General features: G+C 45.0%; 1 protein-coding gene across 3 annotated transcripts; it reads left to right on the forward strand.

Moving 5' to 3' along the window:
• Positions 1–60: 60 nt before the first annotated feature.
• POLE2 (DNA polymerase epsilon 2, accessory subunit) lies at positions 61–17,400 on the forward strand. 3 transcript variants are annotated; one of them, XM_039698071.1, is made up of 19 exons: positions 61–203; positions 4,552–4,652; positions 5,581–5,656; positions 6,656–6,733; positions 7,414–7,507; positions 7,886–7,960; positions 8,232–8,315; positions 8,806–8,862; positions 9,252–9,300; positions 10,168–10,240; positions 10,674–10,846; positions 12,402–12,491; positions 12,673–12,727; positions 13,064–13,123; positions 13,223–13,300; positions 13,659–13,767; positions 15,916–16,092; positions 16,433–16,500; positions 17,225–17,337. In XM_039698071.1, exons 3-19 carry the CDS (start codon positions 5,592–5,594, stop codon positions 17,241–17,243), a joined length of 1,404 nt encoding a protein of 467 aa, XP_039554005.1. In that variant the 5' UTR covers positions 61–203; positions 4,552–4,652; positions 5,581–5,591; the 3' UTR covers positions 17,244–17,337. The 3 variants fall into 3 exon arrangements, with proteins under 3 accessions (XP_039554005.1, XP_039554006.1, XP_039554003.1); XM_039698072.1 differs by lacking the exon at positions 61–203 and adding an exon at positions 2,628–2,750 and having other exon boundaries at positions 16,344–16,500; positions 17,225–17,400; XM_039698069.1 differs by lacking the exon at positions 61–203 and adding an exon at positions 2,683–2,750 and having other exon boundaries at positions 17,225–17,400.
• Positions 17,401–17,496: the final 96 nt, after the last annotated feature.

Below are 17,496 nucleotides of genomic sequence, written 5' to 3' on the forward strand. Positions count from 1 at the left end.
GCTGTGGCTGCCCCTGGATCCCTGGCAGTGCCCAAGGCCGGGCTGGACACTGGGGCTGGAGCAGCCTGGGACAGTGGAATTGTCCCTGCCATGGCAGGGGTGGGATGAAATCGGCTTTAATGTCCCTTCCAGCCCAACTCATTCCATGATCCTGTGGATTCTGTGATGAGACAAGCACAGCAGAACTCCCTGTCCCTCTGAAGGTGAGACAAGCCACGCTCCTGCCAGGAGCAGCAGCTATGAAATGGCAGCTGATGTTAATTAAACAGTTGGACAGTTCCAGTTCTTACTCTGTTTTATCAGCCACTGAGTTAGTTCCAGCTGAACTCTGTGTCCGGCTGGAATCAATGGAATTCAAAATAAAACAGCTCTTCAGAAACAGTAGAGTAGAGGCTGATGTTAATTAAACAGTTGGACAGTTCCAGTTCTTACTCTGTTTTATCAGCCGCTGAGTTAGTTCCAGCTGAACTCCGTGTCCGGCTGGAATCAAAGGAATTCAAAATAAAACAGGTACAGCTCTTCAGAAACAGTAGAGTAGAACTTGGGAGAAATGTGCACTTTAGCATCTTATAAAACAGCATCAGAAAGTAATTGTCAAGATTTCCTTGTGACAGTAGAACATACATTTCCTCTGCTGGATTTAGGAGGGAAGATGTTAATTATTCACATTGATAAACTGGTAATATTAATCACAGACTCTCCTGGACTGGAAGGGACCCACAGGGATCAGCCAGGGCAGCTCCAGGCCCTGCCCAGACCCCAACAACCCCACCCTGGCATCCCTGGCAGCTCCTGGAGCTCTGGCAGCCTCGGGGCTGTGCCCATTCCCTGGGGAGCCTGGGCACTGCCAGCACCCTCTGGGGAAGAGCCTTTCCTGAAATCCAACCCAAACCTGCCCTGGCACAGCTCCAGGTATTCTCTCAGTGGTGACACAGAGATCAGCACCTGTCCTGAACTCTTGAAATGAGGCAATGTACGGACGGTGCATTGGGATGGTGGTTAAATGCAGGAGTCAGCATTTGGGAGCGGTAAAAAAGCCACGGGAAGCAGACAAACTCTGTCCAAAGGTCTCTAGGTCAGGTAGAGCTGCAATGTGCTGCCTCAGGAGATGGGATTTTGCCAGTGGAGCAGTGACAGACATGGCAATGAGCTGCTTGTCAGTGCAACAAAGCAATCCCGTGGATCCAGGTGGATGCACGCTGGATGATCCTGGAGCACTGGGCTCTCTCCAGTCACTCTCCAGCTGCTGTGATGTCCAGCAAAGCCACGGGAGGTGACAGAGATCTGGGCATGGCTTTCAGAGCTGCAGATGGCTCAGTGGAACACACGGCTGCAGCTCACACTGGAATACTTTTATATCTCTGGTGGGAGGCTCCAGGCAAGCTAAGAGAGCCCCCACATCCAGCAGGATGCTGTAGGAGTGTGCTTTACATTCCCTGGCTGGTCACAGCTTCAGAGAAAAGTATTTTTGGATGAGGGGCACATCCCTTCTCCAGGTGCACCTTCCTTCATGTGGCGAGACAGGAGCTGAATGGCAGCATCAGGTTTTCTTAGAAGGAGAATAAGCAGTAATTTTAGCAAATGAAGGTACTTACGTAAGAATTGGGCTTATAATTTGCACCTAGCTGCATGCCTGTGACAAAAAAAATGAATCATATTTCCTGCCAAAATAGCTGAGACCTGTCAGATGGCAGCTCTTTGTCTGAAGAGAGTAGCAGCAGCTTCACCCATGAGCTCACTCCCGATGAGGAGCAATTATAAATTCTGAGAATGGGCTATGGAAAACAGCTGACATTTTCTGTCTGTCTTTAAATCCCTGCAGTCTCTCGAACAAACTCTTTCAAGAGTTGCTTTGTGAGCCTTGTGTGGAATCAAGCTGTACTTTGAGAGATGGGGAGGAGTGTTTGAATGAAATATCAGGTGTTTTCCATCTGGAGAGAAGGCAGCTACTCCACAATCCTGGAACTGTGGCTGTCCCTGGATCCCTGGAAGTGTCCGAGGCCAGGCTGGATGGGGCTTGGAGCAACCTGGGAAAGAGGAAAGTGTCCCTGCTGTGGCAGGGGGTGGGATGAGATGAGTTTTAAGGTCTCTTCTCATCCAAACCATTCTGGGACGCTGTGATTCTATAAACACAGCCCTGGAGAGCATCCTGTGCTCACAGGACCAATTCACAGTCAGGTGTGTTTGATGGATGTTTTGTGGCAAGGAAATCTGAAGTGGGAGAGACTCTGGAGTGCTGGAGAGGCAGAGGAGCCTGTGCTGGGCCTACAGGGAACAGCAGGGAGAAATATTGTGAGCTACAATACCTGTAAAGGAACAAAGTGATACTGTGGGTAATTGTATTGGGTAACTTGTGCCGATCACAGCAAGTGTTTTATGGAATCAGGGAATTGTTGAGGTTGGAAAAGCCCTCTATGAAGGTGGAGTCTGTCCCATGTCCCCATACGCCACATCCACACGGTGTTTAAATCTTCCAGCCCCTTCCCAGCTCCGTTCCCTTCTCCAGCCCCTCCATGGCACGAGGGGCCCGGAGCTGCCCTCAGGACTGGCGGTGCCCAGCAGAGCAGCTCAGGGGACAGTCCCTGCCCGGCCCCGGCGCTGTCCCCACACGGCAGAGCGGGGCCGGGCCGGGCTCCTCCCGCCTGAGGGGGCGGCCCGGCCGCGTTTGGCGCCATCGCCGCCATGGAGCCCGAGCGGCTGCGGCGCCGCCTCGGCTCCGCGTTCCGCCTGCGGGGGCTCGTCCTGCGCCCGTGAGTAGCGCGGGGCCCGGCCCTGCTCCGGTCCGGACCCTGCTCCGGTCCGGACCCTGCTCCGGTCCGGACCCTGCTCCGGACCCGCGGGGACCGGCCCCGGGGAGCGCCGGTGCGGCACCGGGCCGGGGCCGCTCCGCGTCCTCCTCGGGATGCGGGGCTGCCTTTCCCACCTCCTCCTCCTCCTTCCCCCGCATCGCGGCCTCCGCAGGCTCCTCCAAAGCCATCTTTCGTCTGTCCTGCTGCTGCAGGCCCCTTCCTTCCATCCCCGTCATGACCCTGGGTGCGCCAAGAGCTGCCCATGGTGTCCCCTCGGAGCTCTCCCTGCTGCTGGTGCCGGGTGTTTATTGAGGTTTTTTTGTCTGCCTCTGACCCTGACAACCCTGGGGTCTGAGTTTCACTTGCCTCTCTTGTGCTCAGCGTTCTTTGCTAGAGGAAGGAATGGCATTTGCAAAGACAGGAATGGTATATTTCCAATGTAATAGGATGTGTTATTTAGAGATGCCAAGGTCAGTGAAAAGGGATTCCTGCTTGCAGTGGAAGGTGTCATGATGTAAAAGAGACTGGGTCTCCCCTCACTCTTATTTTCCCTTTCTTTCTTGTGTGTGTTAATATCAATTAAATTCTGTTGTGGTTGGGATGTGATTATTTTGGACAGTGCCCTGATACTTTCATTAGAGAGGAGCACAAGTCCAGAACTCCTGACTCCACAGTTCCATGAGCTGAGACACTTTGAAGGTCAGGCTGATCACAAAATGCCACTTAGGTTGGCCAGCAGATGACATTAATAAGAAAATTTTTATCTTTAATGTGAGACTCTTGTCTAAGGTTGAGGGGAAAACCGGATTTCTAAATCTTACGTTATTGAGAATTAAAATAACTTCTGTTTCAAATACATTGCTGAACTGGAGCAGGTCCTGTGGGGGCTGCAGGGTGGTCCTGGGCTGGAGCCGTGGGGGAAGCAGGAAAGGCTGGAAGCTCTCTCTGGTGACATCCCAGCTTCAGGGCTGCACCCGGATTTGGAGTCCAAAGTGAGGGATGTGGAGCTGCTGGAATGAGTCCAGAGAGGCCATGGAGCTGCTCCAAGGGCTGGAACCCCTCTGCTCTGGAGCCAGGCTGGGAGAGCTGGGAATGTTCCCTGGAGAGGAGAAGACAAGCATCCAGGGAGAGCTCAGAGCCCCTGGCAGGGCCTGAAGGAATGGGATGGGATTTAAGGTTCCTTCCAATCCCAACCATTCTGGGATTCCATGATTTGAGGGTCAGAGAACCTGGCATGGGGAGGATGTGAAGGATTTGGGTTGATTCAGCCTCAGGAAGGAAAGATTCACAATGAGCTAATCCCAGTCTTCCTAAAAGTGAGAAGTGTTCTCAAGGATGCACAGTGACATGGCAAGAGGCATTTAATTATTCACTGTAATAGTAATTAAACCTTGGAGTTGATGGAGTAGAGAAGTGCTGGAGTCTCCCTCAATGGAAGTTTTCAGGGCTTGGCTCCACGGGGCTCTGGACAGCATAACCCAAGCTCTGCTTCCAGGAGAAGGTTGGACCACAGGGTCTCCAGAATTCCCTTCCAACATGGAATTTTTGTGTGAAGCTGAGGTTCTCCACATCTTTTCCCTGATAATTTTAATCCAAATGATTTTTTCTCTGACTTAAACCAATGTGCTATTATGCAGAACTAATGATTTCTGCTTTTAACCACCAGCCATGTGGTGATGATGTGCACACCTGCCAAAATCAGCTCAGTTTGTGTCAACTATTGAACATTAATTGCTTTTTGTGCTTTCTCCTCTGGGATTAGGGATGCCCTGAAGTATCTCACTGAAGCTTTCCAGTCCACCAGTGAGGGAGAACTTGACGACATAATTGAAAATGTCATCGATGCCGTTGAAAAACAGCCTTGTAAGTAAACAATTTATTTTCCTTGAGCCAGTTCTCCTGGCATTTCTGATGTCATCAGGACAAAGACAGTGACTGGCAGCAGAGGCACTGAGGTGTCGTTGTAGTGTAAAGGGTTGATGGAGATAAATGGATTTTTTGGCCCTTTATTTTGGTTAAACACAGGTTTGCAGTGTCAGCAGAGCTGGCAGTGCAGAATATCCTGACTTTTCCAAGAGTAGTAACATTATTCAGTGACAGTTACTAAAAGTTTGTCTGGACATCTTTGTACCTGAAACTGTCATTTTAAATATTAATCCAAGAGTAGTAACATTATTCAGTGACAGTTACTAAAAGTAACATCTTTGGACATCTTTGTACCTGAAACTGTAATTTTAAATATTACAGTGGGGAGAGTCTATTTACAGGACACAGGGAATGGCTTCCCATTGCCAGAGGGCAGGGATGGATGGAATATTTTGAAGGAATATTTTGATAGAATATCTTGAAGGAATTCTTACCTGTGAGGGTGGGGAGGCCTTCAAACACATTTCAATTATCAGTTTAAATCCATGAAAACAACAATGTACAATCTCCAGAATTCTGTTGGAATACTTAAGGCAGCAATCCTTGTGATAATGTTCTGGAACCAAATTAACCTCCAGAATGTGAGAGCTCAGCTTTAGCATATTTGTGATATATTTGGCAGCTTTGCATGAGCTATAATTGTCTTGTTCTCCATGTTTGGGGAATTCAGGGTGGGCACAGAGTGTTTTTCCCTAGGAACGTGTCCTTTTGGTGGCAATATTAAGTGATCCATCTGTGTGTCATTACAGAAAACATGAATTATTTGTGTGTATTCCCGTGAGGAGACTCAGCCATTTAATGTGAAATGTTGGAGACTCACTTCCTTCCTTGCTGCAGTTTTAATCCTTGGGATTTTTCTTTCCAGTGTCATCCAACATGATTGAGCAGCCCCTGGTGGAAGCAGCTGTCCAGGAATGCAGCCGGGCCCCGGATGAGGCCATGTGAGGGTGACATTAAAAATGTTATGGGGACTTCTGGGAGCTGCTGGCATTTCCTTGTTCCCCCTGGGAAATGAATGCCAGGCATTGTCTGCATCATTGCTCTGTGCTTTTGCCTTCCTGCTGCTGCCTTTGCTCCCATCCAGCCCCTGTCCTAGCTCAGCCTTCCCAAGGCATCACCAGATTGCTCCTCAGAGCCCATTTTCTCTCCTCCAGGGGGCCCTGAAAAGAATCTGGAATTCTGGAACTCAGCTGCTGGGGTTGTGTGCTGGGTGTGCTGCAGGTGGAATATTAACCAGCACTTCTGGCCATGCTTTATTTGCTTTGCTCTAGATGAAAGTTATCTCAAGTTACTTTTGTTCCTTTCTTTTCTGAAAGCACTTTGGAAAAGTTTTCCTCTGGGGTGCCTGCTCCAGCTTTTTTGTTTAGTTTTTTGAAGCCCTGATTGATTTCCCTTCTGTGATAACAAAGTGTGGAGCAATTACTGGAGTTTCTGAGCACTTTGTGATCCTGATGGATGTGTTTCCTTTCGTGTTCCCATCGTGATGCAAAGCATGAGAAGAGATGGTTTGCTGGGCATGTCAATTAGATCCTGTCATCTCAGCCTCTCAGGATGGAGAAAATTTGGGTTTAACTTTCCTCCTTGCTGTTGGAATCTTTATGAGGCAGACTTTTCTTTGTGATGCTTTTTTATACTTAATTTGCTCCAGAACTGAAGAGAAATCCATATGTACAGATTCTCAGTGCAGAGTCCTGAAGGGAAAAGCTCTACAGATCACAGAGACAAGTCTTTTTCATTATTTAACTAAAAGATGCAGGAGAAAATAGACTAGAAATATATAAACTATATATAAAATAAGAGAAGTGGTGATGATAGTGAACAAAACAAATGTCATTTTAGCCAACGTATTTGTCAGTTTGTTTCATCCACTTCATGGAATCACAGAATGGTTTTGGTTGGGAGGTAACATTCAGTTAATGCTGTCACTGTTCTTATTTCAGAGAAAATGTTTTCAACATTATTGGAGCCTTTGACATCCCACGTTATATTTATAATTCAGAAAGAAAGAAGTTTCTGCCGTAAGTCTCCCATATTTTAAGTTTCAAGCACTCCCTGTTTTATGAACAAAGCCTCTATTTCTATAGGATAAGTCTGGTTTTAATCTTTCTCTCTTGGCTCTGTTCAACTGAAGCCTGAGTGAGAAAAGTAATAAATGTTTAAGGCCATAAACCAAGTTTATTCCACCTAATGAATAAAAAAGACAGTGAGGCTAAGGACATACATCACTAAAGGTAGTTTGGGGTTATTTTTTTTCCTCACATTGGGCTGTTTAAATTTATTTTTTTAATAAATTTGATGTGTCTGCTGCCTGTATTTATTTCTTAGCCTGTATCTTGCAGCTCCCTGAAGCCCTGGGGGGTTTCTAAGGAGAGCTCCAAACAGTAAAAAAGAAAAATTAGGAGCAGCTGGTGAGAAACTGGAGGAATAATGCTTTTGTTCACAACTGCTTAAAGGCATAACTGCTTTTTTTCAAATGGATTTCTGCAGAGGTCTCTTTGGGTGGAGGGATAAATCTCAAGGCCTGGGAGTTAGAGGGGAATGAAGTGGATGCAGAGATGCAGACACGCAGGATCCCGAGCAGGAATGTACCTGAATCATGGTGCAGCTTTTGCAGCCTCCCGGACCTTTCAGAGCAAGAAATCATCTTTATGTGGGGAACATCCCTTCTTGACATCCTGATTGTGTTCATTCCTTGCAGCCTGTCCATGACTGACCTGCCCAGGCCCAGTTTGTTTGGGACTGCCAGGGACAAGGCGGAGCTGTTCCGGGAGCGCTACTCCATCCTCCAGCAGGTCAGGAGTCCTCAGGGAGGGATCCCACTTCTCCTGCCAAAAATACATCATGCTCCCTGCCTCATGAGCCCTCTGCCTTCCAGCTTGTCACAAATAGCTTCTTTTAGCAGCCTTACTTAGGTGCTTTCATGACACTTTCTTTAGGCTTAGTTTTATTACCCAGTGCGTTTTTTAGGCTTAGTTTTATTATCCGGTGTTATTGATCATCTGTTTCTTGGAAATAAATTCTTGTCAGAAGGACTGAATTATTAAAAGTTGCTGGATGAAGTAGAGTAAGAACTTTCTGAAGTGTTTTTTGCATAGTGCTTGTAGCAAACTGGCTTTTTGGCAGTGCTCATTTATGTTTAAACTGAATCACTTCAATTTTGGTTTGTGCAGAGGACTCACAGACATGAGCTGTTCACTCCCTCACCAGTTGATGCTCATCCTGATGATAGCAAGAACAAATTCCAGGTAAAAAAAATGGAGTTCTTGTCAGTTTTAATCCAAATAATCACAGCAGTTCTTTATGCTAGCAGCCACTATTGGGAATCTTCTCCTAAGGCACATTGAGAAAGGAGGTTCTGGTGTTGGTAACGAGCCTGTATCCTCTGGCTCATCTGTGTGTTCATGTACAGCCATGTCCTGGGTGGGGCTGTGTCTTGCTTGGGAGAAAGCAGGCAAGAGAGTTTGAGTTTGGAGGGTTTGGTTTGGTTCTGATTGGATTCTTTGCCTTTGACCCCAGCTAAAGACAGTAGAAACTCTCTTGGGCAATCCAGCTAAAGTGGGAGAGGTGATTGTGCTTGGGATGATCACTCAGCTCAAGGAGGTGAGTTCCTTTTTGCTGTGGAGTCTCTGATCACTGCTCATTCAGTGCTGTAATACATTAAAAAATGAGAAAACTTAAATATCTCACACTTGACCCATTCTGAGAGACTTTTCCTCAAGCATTCAGTGCCAGTGTGTGTGGAAAATGTCTTTCTTTGTCTTCCCAATCTAAAATTTTTATGTCAGCAGCCAGAAGCAGTTAGGATTTTTTGGCTTGTCCCTTGAGAGGCTGGAGCTTCCAGTGGCTGAGTTTGGACTTGGCAATGCCTTGGACTGTGATTTTAGGGGGGAGCACCAGCAATCCCAGCTGCAGCAGCTCCCAGGGAAGCTGCTGACATACATTTACTACAAATGACTTTATTTTCAGTTCTTGTCAGCTTAAAACATTAAACCCAGACAAATAATTTCTAAATGGTGACTGTTAGATGCTTCTGACTGAAGCATTTGTGTGTTTGGTATATTTTGCTTTATTAATGAATCCTGTTTTGTAGGGGAAGTTTTTCCTGGAAGACCCCACAGGAGTGGTCCAGCTAGACCTTAGTAAAGCAATATCCTTTTGCTGTGATGGAAGAGCTGGAGGAGTTTCCTGTAGACCTGCAGGATTTGAAATTGATCAGTAAATCAACGCTGACCATTCAGAATTCCATACTGAGAGCTGCAGCTCTGTCTTTCTCCTTTGTTTGCAATTCCTTGGCTGCTGCAGCTCCTGCCTTTCCCTTGGACATGGTGACTTTCCCTCTCCATGGAAGCAGAACCTGCTCCAGTTCCTGGGCTCTCTCTGCACTTACCTGCTCATGTACCAGGGAATTTCCAGGCTCTTCAGGCAGCCTGTGAACTTTCAGTGCTGTCCAAATCTATTACACCAGCTGGAAAGCAAATTTTGGTTCAAAAACCTACTTTAAATCTAAGAAAAATACATTCCTTAACCTTTCTGCACCAGTTCCACAGTGGGTTATACACTGAATCCTCCTTTGTTCTGGCAGAAGGTAAAGCAGGCTGGGTTTATTTTTTAGCTGGTAATAAATTATTCTGTTCAAGCTGTGGCTGCCAGATGTGGCTGAGCAGAGAAGTCTCATTTTGGTGACCATCAGTGAGTTTGGGACTGAGATTTTTGGCTTTCAGCTTTTGCTGTGACTCTGGAGGCAGAGAGGAGGAATTTGGGGGTGTTGGGGCATGGGAGGCTCTGGAGCAGCTTTGAGGATTGGCCCCAGCATGCTTGGAGAAGTTGACTGGGTTAGGAAGACAGCCTGGAATGACCAGAGGAATGATTTAATGATCTGAAAATGCTGCTCTGTGCTGGCAAAGCTTTGCTCCTTTAATGAGGCTTCTCATTAGGATGATGTAAGAGCTTGCAGTTTTGGAGGAAAAAAAAAAAAAAAGGCAAAAGCAGCTATTTCTGTATGTGGAATGTTCCTCTGTGCCAGATCCATGATCTCAGTCTGTTTTCTGGTGTGTTTTATGCTTGTAAGAAGATATTGGGAGCAGAAATGAGAGTGGGGATAAATAAATATCACCAGATTCCTTCTGTTCTCAGCAGTGGGATTTGAGAGCACTTGGATGGGGGCCCTTCAGGACAGGCCCAGCAAGATCATGCAGCCCTCCTGGTGTGCTTGAGGGGCTTGTTCATGGGGCTGTGCAGCAGATGCACCCACAGGAGTGCCTGGGCTCAGGACAAAGCTGATTTCCCTCTCAGCCCTTTTCCCATTGCCTGCTCTGGTTCTGTGGAGAGGGGCTGATGGAGCCTGGGACTGGCAGTGCAGCACGGCTGCCAGCTCTGACTAATGTCTGGGACACGATGCTGGTAGAAAAACTGAAGGGTTATTTTGCTGTTTTGCTCTTCCAAAACCTCCTAGGTTGGTATGAAGATGAAGTTTTTCATGTGAACGCTTTTGGATTTCCGCCCACTGAGCCTTCTGCCACCACGAGGTACAAAAGTGACTTTTGGCAGCCTCACTCCATGTTTTCCTAGGGTTTCTAAGTAAGATCATTGTTATTTTGTAATTTCTCTGACATTCAGGTATGTTATTCTTCCTCCTCCCCACATGCTTTAAAATAAATACCATTTTAAGGAAGCAGTTCTGGGACTTAGAGGCATTAAAGGCTGTAGTGTTGGCAGAAAAACCCTTCCAAAGGCCTTTGGGTTCTGCATATTAATGGAAATTGGGATGTAAACCCTTCTCAATGGCAAAGCCAGGTAACTGTAACATGGAATAATAAATTCCTTGTTGCTGAGAGAATGGATTCCTGGGTCAGTGGAAGGTGTCCCTGCCCATGGCAGGGGCTGGAATAGGATGAGCTTTAAAGTCCCTTTGGACCCAAGCCATGCTGGGATCCTAACTGGAGCATTTTCATGATGCAGAGCCTTCTATGGGAATATCAACTTCTTTGGAGGGCCTTCCTCATCATCAGTAAAGGCTTCTGCCAAGCTGAAGCAGCTGGAGGAAGAGAATGAAGATGCCATGTTTGTGTTTGTGTCTGATGTGTGGCTGGACCAAGCAGAGGTGCTGGAAAAGCTTCACATGATGTTTTCAGGTAGGTGGGAATTGCTTTCACTCTGAACCTTGTCTGCATGATTTGTTTCCATAAATTCTTGGTACAAATGGTGGTTTGACCAGTGGCCATTTTCTGGGCTGTGACAGGAATGTTTCCCTTGCTCCTGGAAGCTCTTCCTGGGCTTAGCTTGAAGACTAATTCCTTGGTTCAGAGAGATGGACATTGCTACCCACTGCCAGATGGGATATTGGGAATTGGGAATTCCTGGCTGGGAGGGTGAGGAGGGGCTGGGCTGGAATTGCCAGAGCAGCTGTGGCTGCCCCTGGATCCCTGGCAGTGCCCAAGGCCAGGCTGGACAGGGCTTGGAGCACCTGGGACAGTGGGAGTGTCCCTGCCATGGCAGGGCTGGAATGGGATGGGATTTAAGGTCCTCTCCAGCCCAACTCATTCCAGGATTCTGGGATCAGTACTGGGGACAGCACTGGGAAAAACAAGCTTTTATGAATTGCTCCTTTGTATTGCAGCAGTTTGGGAACAGCTTGTCCCTCCTGCCTCGGGCAGGATGAAGTGTGAGAGAGTGATGGCTTTAAAAACAACCCAGAATTCAGGGTGGGAAGCTGCTCCTCAGCAAAAGGGAGCTGGACACAAATGAGCAGTCATGCAGAAGTTAAAAAGCCAGTTCAGTGTGTGGGTCAGAGCTGGCAAATCCTGTGGGCAGACTGGGCTTGACCCAGGGCTGCAGGTGCTGAGGGCAGAAGGGGCCCTTGGGCAGTGAGGTTTGTGTGCTGAGCTCACCTGGCAGAGGTGCACACCCTGCATTTGCTATTTTGAGACTTCACCAGGCAAGTAATAATCTTAATTATAAACTAAACGAGCAGCTGTGGGGGAGAGCAAGGAAAAATATTGATGAGCCATTTCTCTGGGATCAGCAGTTCTGTTCCATTTACCAGCCCCTTAGAAAACCAGTGAAGTAAATCCAAGTGTGATTCTGTGTGTCAGGAAAATGGAGAGTAACTGGGGTGTGAGATGAATGCCTGAGTAGCTGTTTCTATTTTTATTTCAGGGATGGGAATCAGGTTTCTTTTTCCCCCACTTTGTTTTGAAGCAGTTAATGGTGAGGTTCTGAGCACTCACCAGATCCTCAAACTGCTCAGGCAGTTCCAGTTACTGTTGCTTTATAATGCCAAAGGGGGAATTGGGTGTTGGGAGAGCCCTTAAATTGGAATGATCAGGGAGGTTAATAGCAACCCAGTGCTGCCTGCTTGCTGTTTTCCTTTTGAAGGCAATAATACATTTAAAAATGACATTATTTAGTATAATTGCACTTGGTATAATTCTGTGACTGGGCCAGGAGTTGGATACACACAAACACTGCTGGAACTCAGCCTGTAAGTGCCAGGGGGCTCCCTCAAAGTGACATTTGTACATGGCCATCCCCTTTTTGAGCTAAAACCAGCCTGGATCAAGAAAATCAGGTGTATTAATAGCAGCAGGGCTTGAAGTGCTGTTTCAGTTCCTGCTTTTCCTGGAATGGGCTGAGTGCTGGAAGGTGCTGGAGTGCATGGATACACTCACAGATCCTCTCTTTTCCCAGGTTATTCCTCTGCACCTCCCACCTGCTTTTTCTTCTGTGGAAATTTTTCATCTGCACCATATGGCAAAAATCAGATCCAGTCCCTGAAAGGTAGGGAGGTCTTTGTGAACAGCCAGACATGTGCACTGAACTAAAATAATGATGGCAAACAAATGAAGAGGGCAGAAAAGAAACATTTATTTTTTTAAAGTGCACTGCAGCAGAGGGGGGATTCACCCAAGGTGTGTTTATTTCTAACCAGGTGTTGTGCCCTGTTTTTCCCTGACTCCAGGTTCTTTGAAGGCTCTGGCAGATATTATATGTGAATATCCCAGCATCCATAAAAGGTACAGAGCAAGGGGAAATCTGTTTATTTTGTGAAGCCTTTCATGACCTGAAGAAGCTGAGAGTTGCCCTGTTTTCTCTGTCTTGTGAGCCAGCTGTGATCAGATAAAAAGCTGGTTTTGTAACAGGCCTGCAGGTTTGTTTGGGAGCAGGGTAAATTTGATTTTATCCCAAATAGCTTGGGCATGGAAACTGCTAATGAGGGAGCCAAGGTCTCTCCCTGGGATACCTTCCTGCCTCCTGCTCTCTGAATTCAGAACATCAGACCCAGGTTTTAGGATCAGTTTATACAAAAGAGATTTGTTAAGCTTCTTTTTTTTTATTTTTATTTTTTGTAGTAGTCGATTTGTGTTTGTCCCTGGTCCTGAAGATCCTGGGCCTGGTTCAATTTTACCAAGGTCAGTTTGCTTCACTTCCTCACATCTTGGAATTTTGAGTGAAATTTGAGTTAAAGATGGTTAAAGAGTCTTTGTTGATACCTCTGTTATTTATTTTAGACCTCCCCTGGCTGAAAATATCACTCAGGAGTTCAGACAGCTGGTGCCATTTTCAGTTTTCACCACAAATCCCTGCAGGTAACCATGTAAATGCTAATTTTTAAAAATAATTTGTTTTTAAACGAAATTATTTGCAAATATAATTTTCAAAACCTACCAGATTTTGGGTAAAATTTGCCTTAAATTTTTCAAATTAATAGAATTCTTCATTTCATGAATTAGAACAATTTTAAATGTAGTAGGACATAAAAAATCTGTGAAGAAAGCAAGTAGTGCTAAAAAAATTGATATTGAATACAAAAATCCTGCTCAAAAACATCATAAGGGAAAGTATGATTTTCATTCAGTTGTCTGTATTAGAGGGAGATCAACTTTCTAATGCATCTTCCTCATTTTTAGGTTCACCTTAATTAATTTCACTGCTGTTTCCACTCAGGGTCCAATACTGCACCCAGGAAATCATTATTTTTCGGGAAGATTTGGTCAACAAAATGTGCAGGAACTGTGTCCGCTTCCCAAGCAGCACCATGGACATTCCCAACCATGTGAGTGAGTGGAGCCCAGCACTTTTTGCCCAGATTTTTTGATTTTATTGATCAGCAGGGCTGGATTTTGGGGGCTCTGATCCTTGTTCTGGTGCCACATTGCGTGAGTAACCCAGAGGGGTTGTAAGAGGGATTTATACATTTAGTATTCTTATTTTTCTTTACATTTTGACAGCAAAATAACTCAAACCATGATAGTTTAAGGTGGGATTGAGTCATTTTGTCACACTGGAGCTGCCCTTGAACACAGAACTTCAGAGCAGAACCAACCATCAACGTCCTGCCAAGAAACACTGATTCCTAAAGGCAAATTGTAATGCAAATTACCATTTTTTAAAGATTTGATTGGTTACCCAGTGCCATTTGCAGTAAAGCAGCAGGTCACTTCCTCCAAAATTCACCTGCTTGTTTTGTCTCCTCCCTTGAAATGGAAATTCTGCTCCTCACACATCAGCAGTGTGCTCTGGGTTTGGTTCCACTTAACGAGTGCACAGCAGGAGCTGATGGGATTCACTGAAATAATTGGATGGGAATGATCCAGGTAGTCCTGGCTCATTGCAGTGATGGATGGAGCCTGGTTTTGTTTATTTTACAGGAGTTTTTGTAACTCAGAAAGTTGGTTTTGCTCAGTGTCTCTGTGAACACCCCATGGACACTGAGGTTCCTTGGTTTTGTGGGCACATTTGCATTCCTGACACTTCCCTGTCCTCATCCAGGGCTTTCCAGAAAGGAAATGTAGAATTGCAGCACTTTCTGCAGGTTGTTTTTTGCAAACTCCACTTTTCCTCAGCCTTTTTTGCCTATTTTAATTCAGCCATCAGTGTAAAAAAACAAGAGAGGGGGAAATTTTGCCACAAAGAAAGGAAAATCATCTGGGAATCAAATTATTTCTTCAGTTCAGGGAAAAGACTTTTTAAAGTGTAAGTCTTGAGGTTAACTGGAAAGCAGTAAGGAAAATAAAAACCAAAAAATGAGAGTTGTGGCAGTGTTGGTGCTCTCTGGGTGGAGGAACAGTAAGTGATTCTCCTGGAGAGTCTGATTGATGAGATCATTTTGACATCTTCAAATCCTGGCCTTTAGAAAGGCCTTTGTGTATTAAAACCCCCACAACTGCAGAAAGGAAAGAGCTGGAGGAGAGTCACTGCTTTACTCTAGAAATCATTAATAATCAGCAGGAATGAGATACAAAAAGCCCCAAACATTTCCAGGTTCAAAAAGCTTCTTTATTAACACACACTGACACATGCAGGGATGAACTGAGCTTGCAGCAAATGTTTCAAACCAAGTGTTTGTGGGGATATGGAATCCATCCCTGCTTTATTCTGGAACTCCATCCAGCCCCTGTCCTAGCTCAGCCTTCCCAAGGCATCAGTGGGGGAGATTTTTTGCAGTTTTTGAAGACCATTTTATCCCAGGGGAAATGCTTAAAACCAAATGTTTGTGGGGTTTTTTTGTTGCAGTTTGTGAACCCCATTTTATCCCAGAGGATAAATGCTTCAAATACTTCAAACCAAGTGGTTTTTTTTGTTGGTTTTTTTTTTTTGCAGTTTGTGAAAACCATTTTATATCAGGGGATAAATGCTTCAAACATTTCAAACCTAGTGTTTGTGGGGTTTTTTTGTTTTAGTTTGTGAACCCCATTTTATCCCAGGGGTAATGCTTAAAACAAAGTGTTTGTGAGGGTTTTTTTTTTGTTTTGATGGTGGTTTTTTTTGTTGTTTTTTTTTTTGTTACAGTTTGTCAAGACCATTTTATACCAGGGGATAAATGCTTCAAATGCTTAAAACAAAATGTTTGTGGCTTTTTTTTTATTTGCAGTTTGTGAAGACCATTTTATCCTGGGGTAATGCTTAAAACCAAGTGTTTGTGGGGTTTTTTTTGTTGGCAGTTTGTGAAGACCATTTTATCACGGGGTAATGCTTAAAACCAAGTGTTTGTGGGGTTTTTTTGTTGCGGTTTGTGAACCCCATTTTATCTCAGGGTAATGCTCAAAACCAAATGTTTGTGGGGTTTTTTTGTTGCGGTTTGTGAACCCCATTTTATCTCAGGGTAATGCTCAAAACCAAATTTTGTCAAGACCATTTTATACCAGGGGATAAATGCTTCAAATGCTTAAAACCAAACGTTTGTGTGTTATTTTTGTTGCAGTTTGTGAAGACCATTTTGTCCCAGGGGCACCTGAGCCCGCTGCCGCTGTACGTCAGCCCCGTGTTCTGGGCCTACGATTACTCGCTGCGGGTTTATCCCCTGCCAGACCTGCTGGTCACCGCTGACAAACACGACCCCTTCTCTGTCACCAGCTGCGACTGCCTCTGCATCAACCCCGTGAGCACTGCCCTCCTTTTTCCTCACACCAACATGGATTTTTCTCCTTTTCCCTCACACCAAGGTGGATTTTTCCCCTTTTTTCCTCACACCAACATGGATTTTTCCCCCTTTTTCCTCACACCAACTTGGATTTTCCCCTTTCTCCTCACACCAACTTGGATTTCCCCCTTTTTCCTCACACCAACATGGATTTTTCTCCTTTTCCCTCACACCAATGTGGATTTTTCCCCCTTTTTCCTCACACCAAGGTGGATTTTCCCCCTTTTCCCTCACACCAATGTGGATTTCCCCCTTTTCCCTCACACCAATTTGGATTTTTCCCCTTTTTCCCTCACAGGGTTCCTTTCCCAGAAGTGGATTTTGCTTCAAGGTGTTCTACCCCTCCAACAAGACAGTTGAAGACAGGTAAATAGGTTTTTCTTGTGTGCTGAGTTTCTGATTATCAGGGTGAAAAGCATGGGAAATTGGTGATATTTGAATGTTCCAGCAGCTTAACTCACACTTCATACTCAGGCAGTGTAACAAATGCAAATGCCCAGAACTAAAGCAATAAATGTAGGAATTACAAATATCAGTGATGGAAAGCACAGTTCAGAAGTAAAAGGAGGGATGATTGCACTGCCTGATTTTCAGTGATAGAGACCTAATTGGGAAGCAGATTTGTTTCTGGGGATGATGGTTGTTACATAAATTAATTAAATTTAGGAAAAATTTTTGCTTCATTTTGTGATAATCATCAAGCCCAGATGCCACTTTGAGGCTTTGATTTCACATGTTTTTAAATCTGCACTTGTTCATTCCTCTGACAGGACAAAAGCCAGCTGCAACACCAAAAAAAGTATTAAAATCTATCAAAAGGGCTTAAAATGGATGAAAATTTACCTGTTTGAAATAATGCTGGTATAACCATTAGGAAAAGCATAAATTTATCTTCTTCTTGTTGGAGAAGCCTTCAGGGAATTAATAATGGGGTCGGCCTGAATATAGAAAATATCACACCATGAGATACTTTAGGCCTTTAAATAGTTGAAAACATTATCAAGCCTTTCCTAGATAAAGAAATAGAAGAGCATTATGAACAATTTTTAAAATCAACCTTCTAAATACTATTTATCTTTGGTGTTTTCAGCAAGCTTCAAGGACTCTGAATTCCTGTGGCGCTGAAAAAAGGCAGTGAACTCATGGGAAGCCAACTGTAGCTCTTATTTTCTTACATGCCTAAGTATGTATTGTGGACTTTTTATAAAAAATGTCAAAGTCAAGACCCGTTTGTTTTGTACACAAATAAACTTTTACAGGAAAAGACACTGGTGTCACTTTAGATAAAATGTAAAGTCAGAGTGAAAAACAGCTGGCAAAGCATAAAAAAAGGTTCAGTGGAGGAACCAGCTGTATCAAACA

The sequence above is a fragment of the Passer montanus genome, unplaced genomic scaffold (assembly GCF_014805655.1).
Source record: "Passer montanus isolate IOZ18808 unplaced genomic scaffold, ASM1480565v1 scaffold120, whole genome shotgun sequence".
Taxonomy (NCBI): Eukaryota; Metazoa; Chordata; class Aves; order Passeriformes; family Passeridae; genus Passer; species Passer montanus.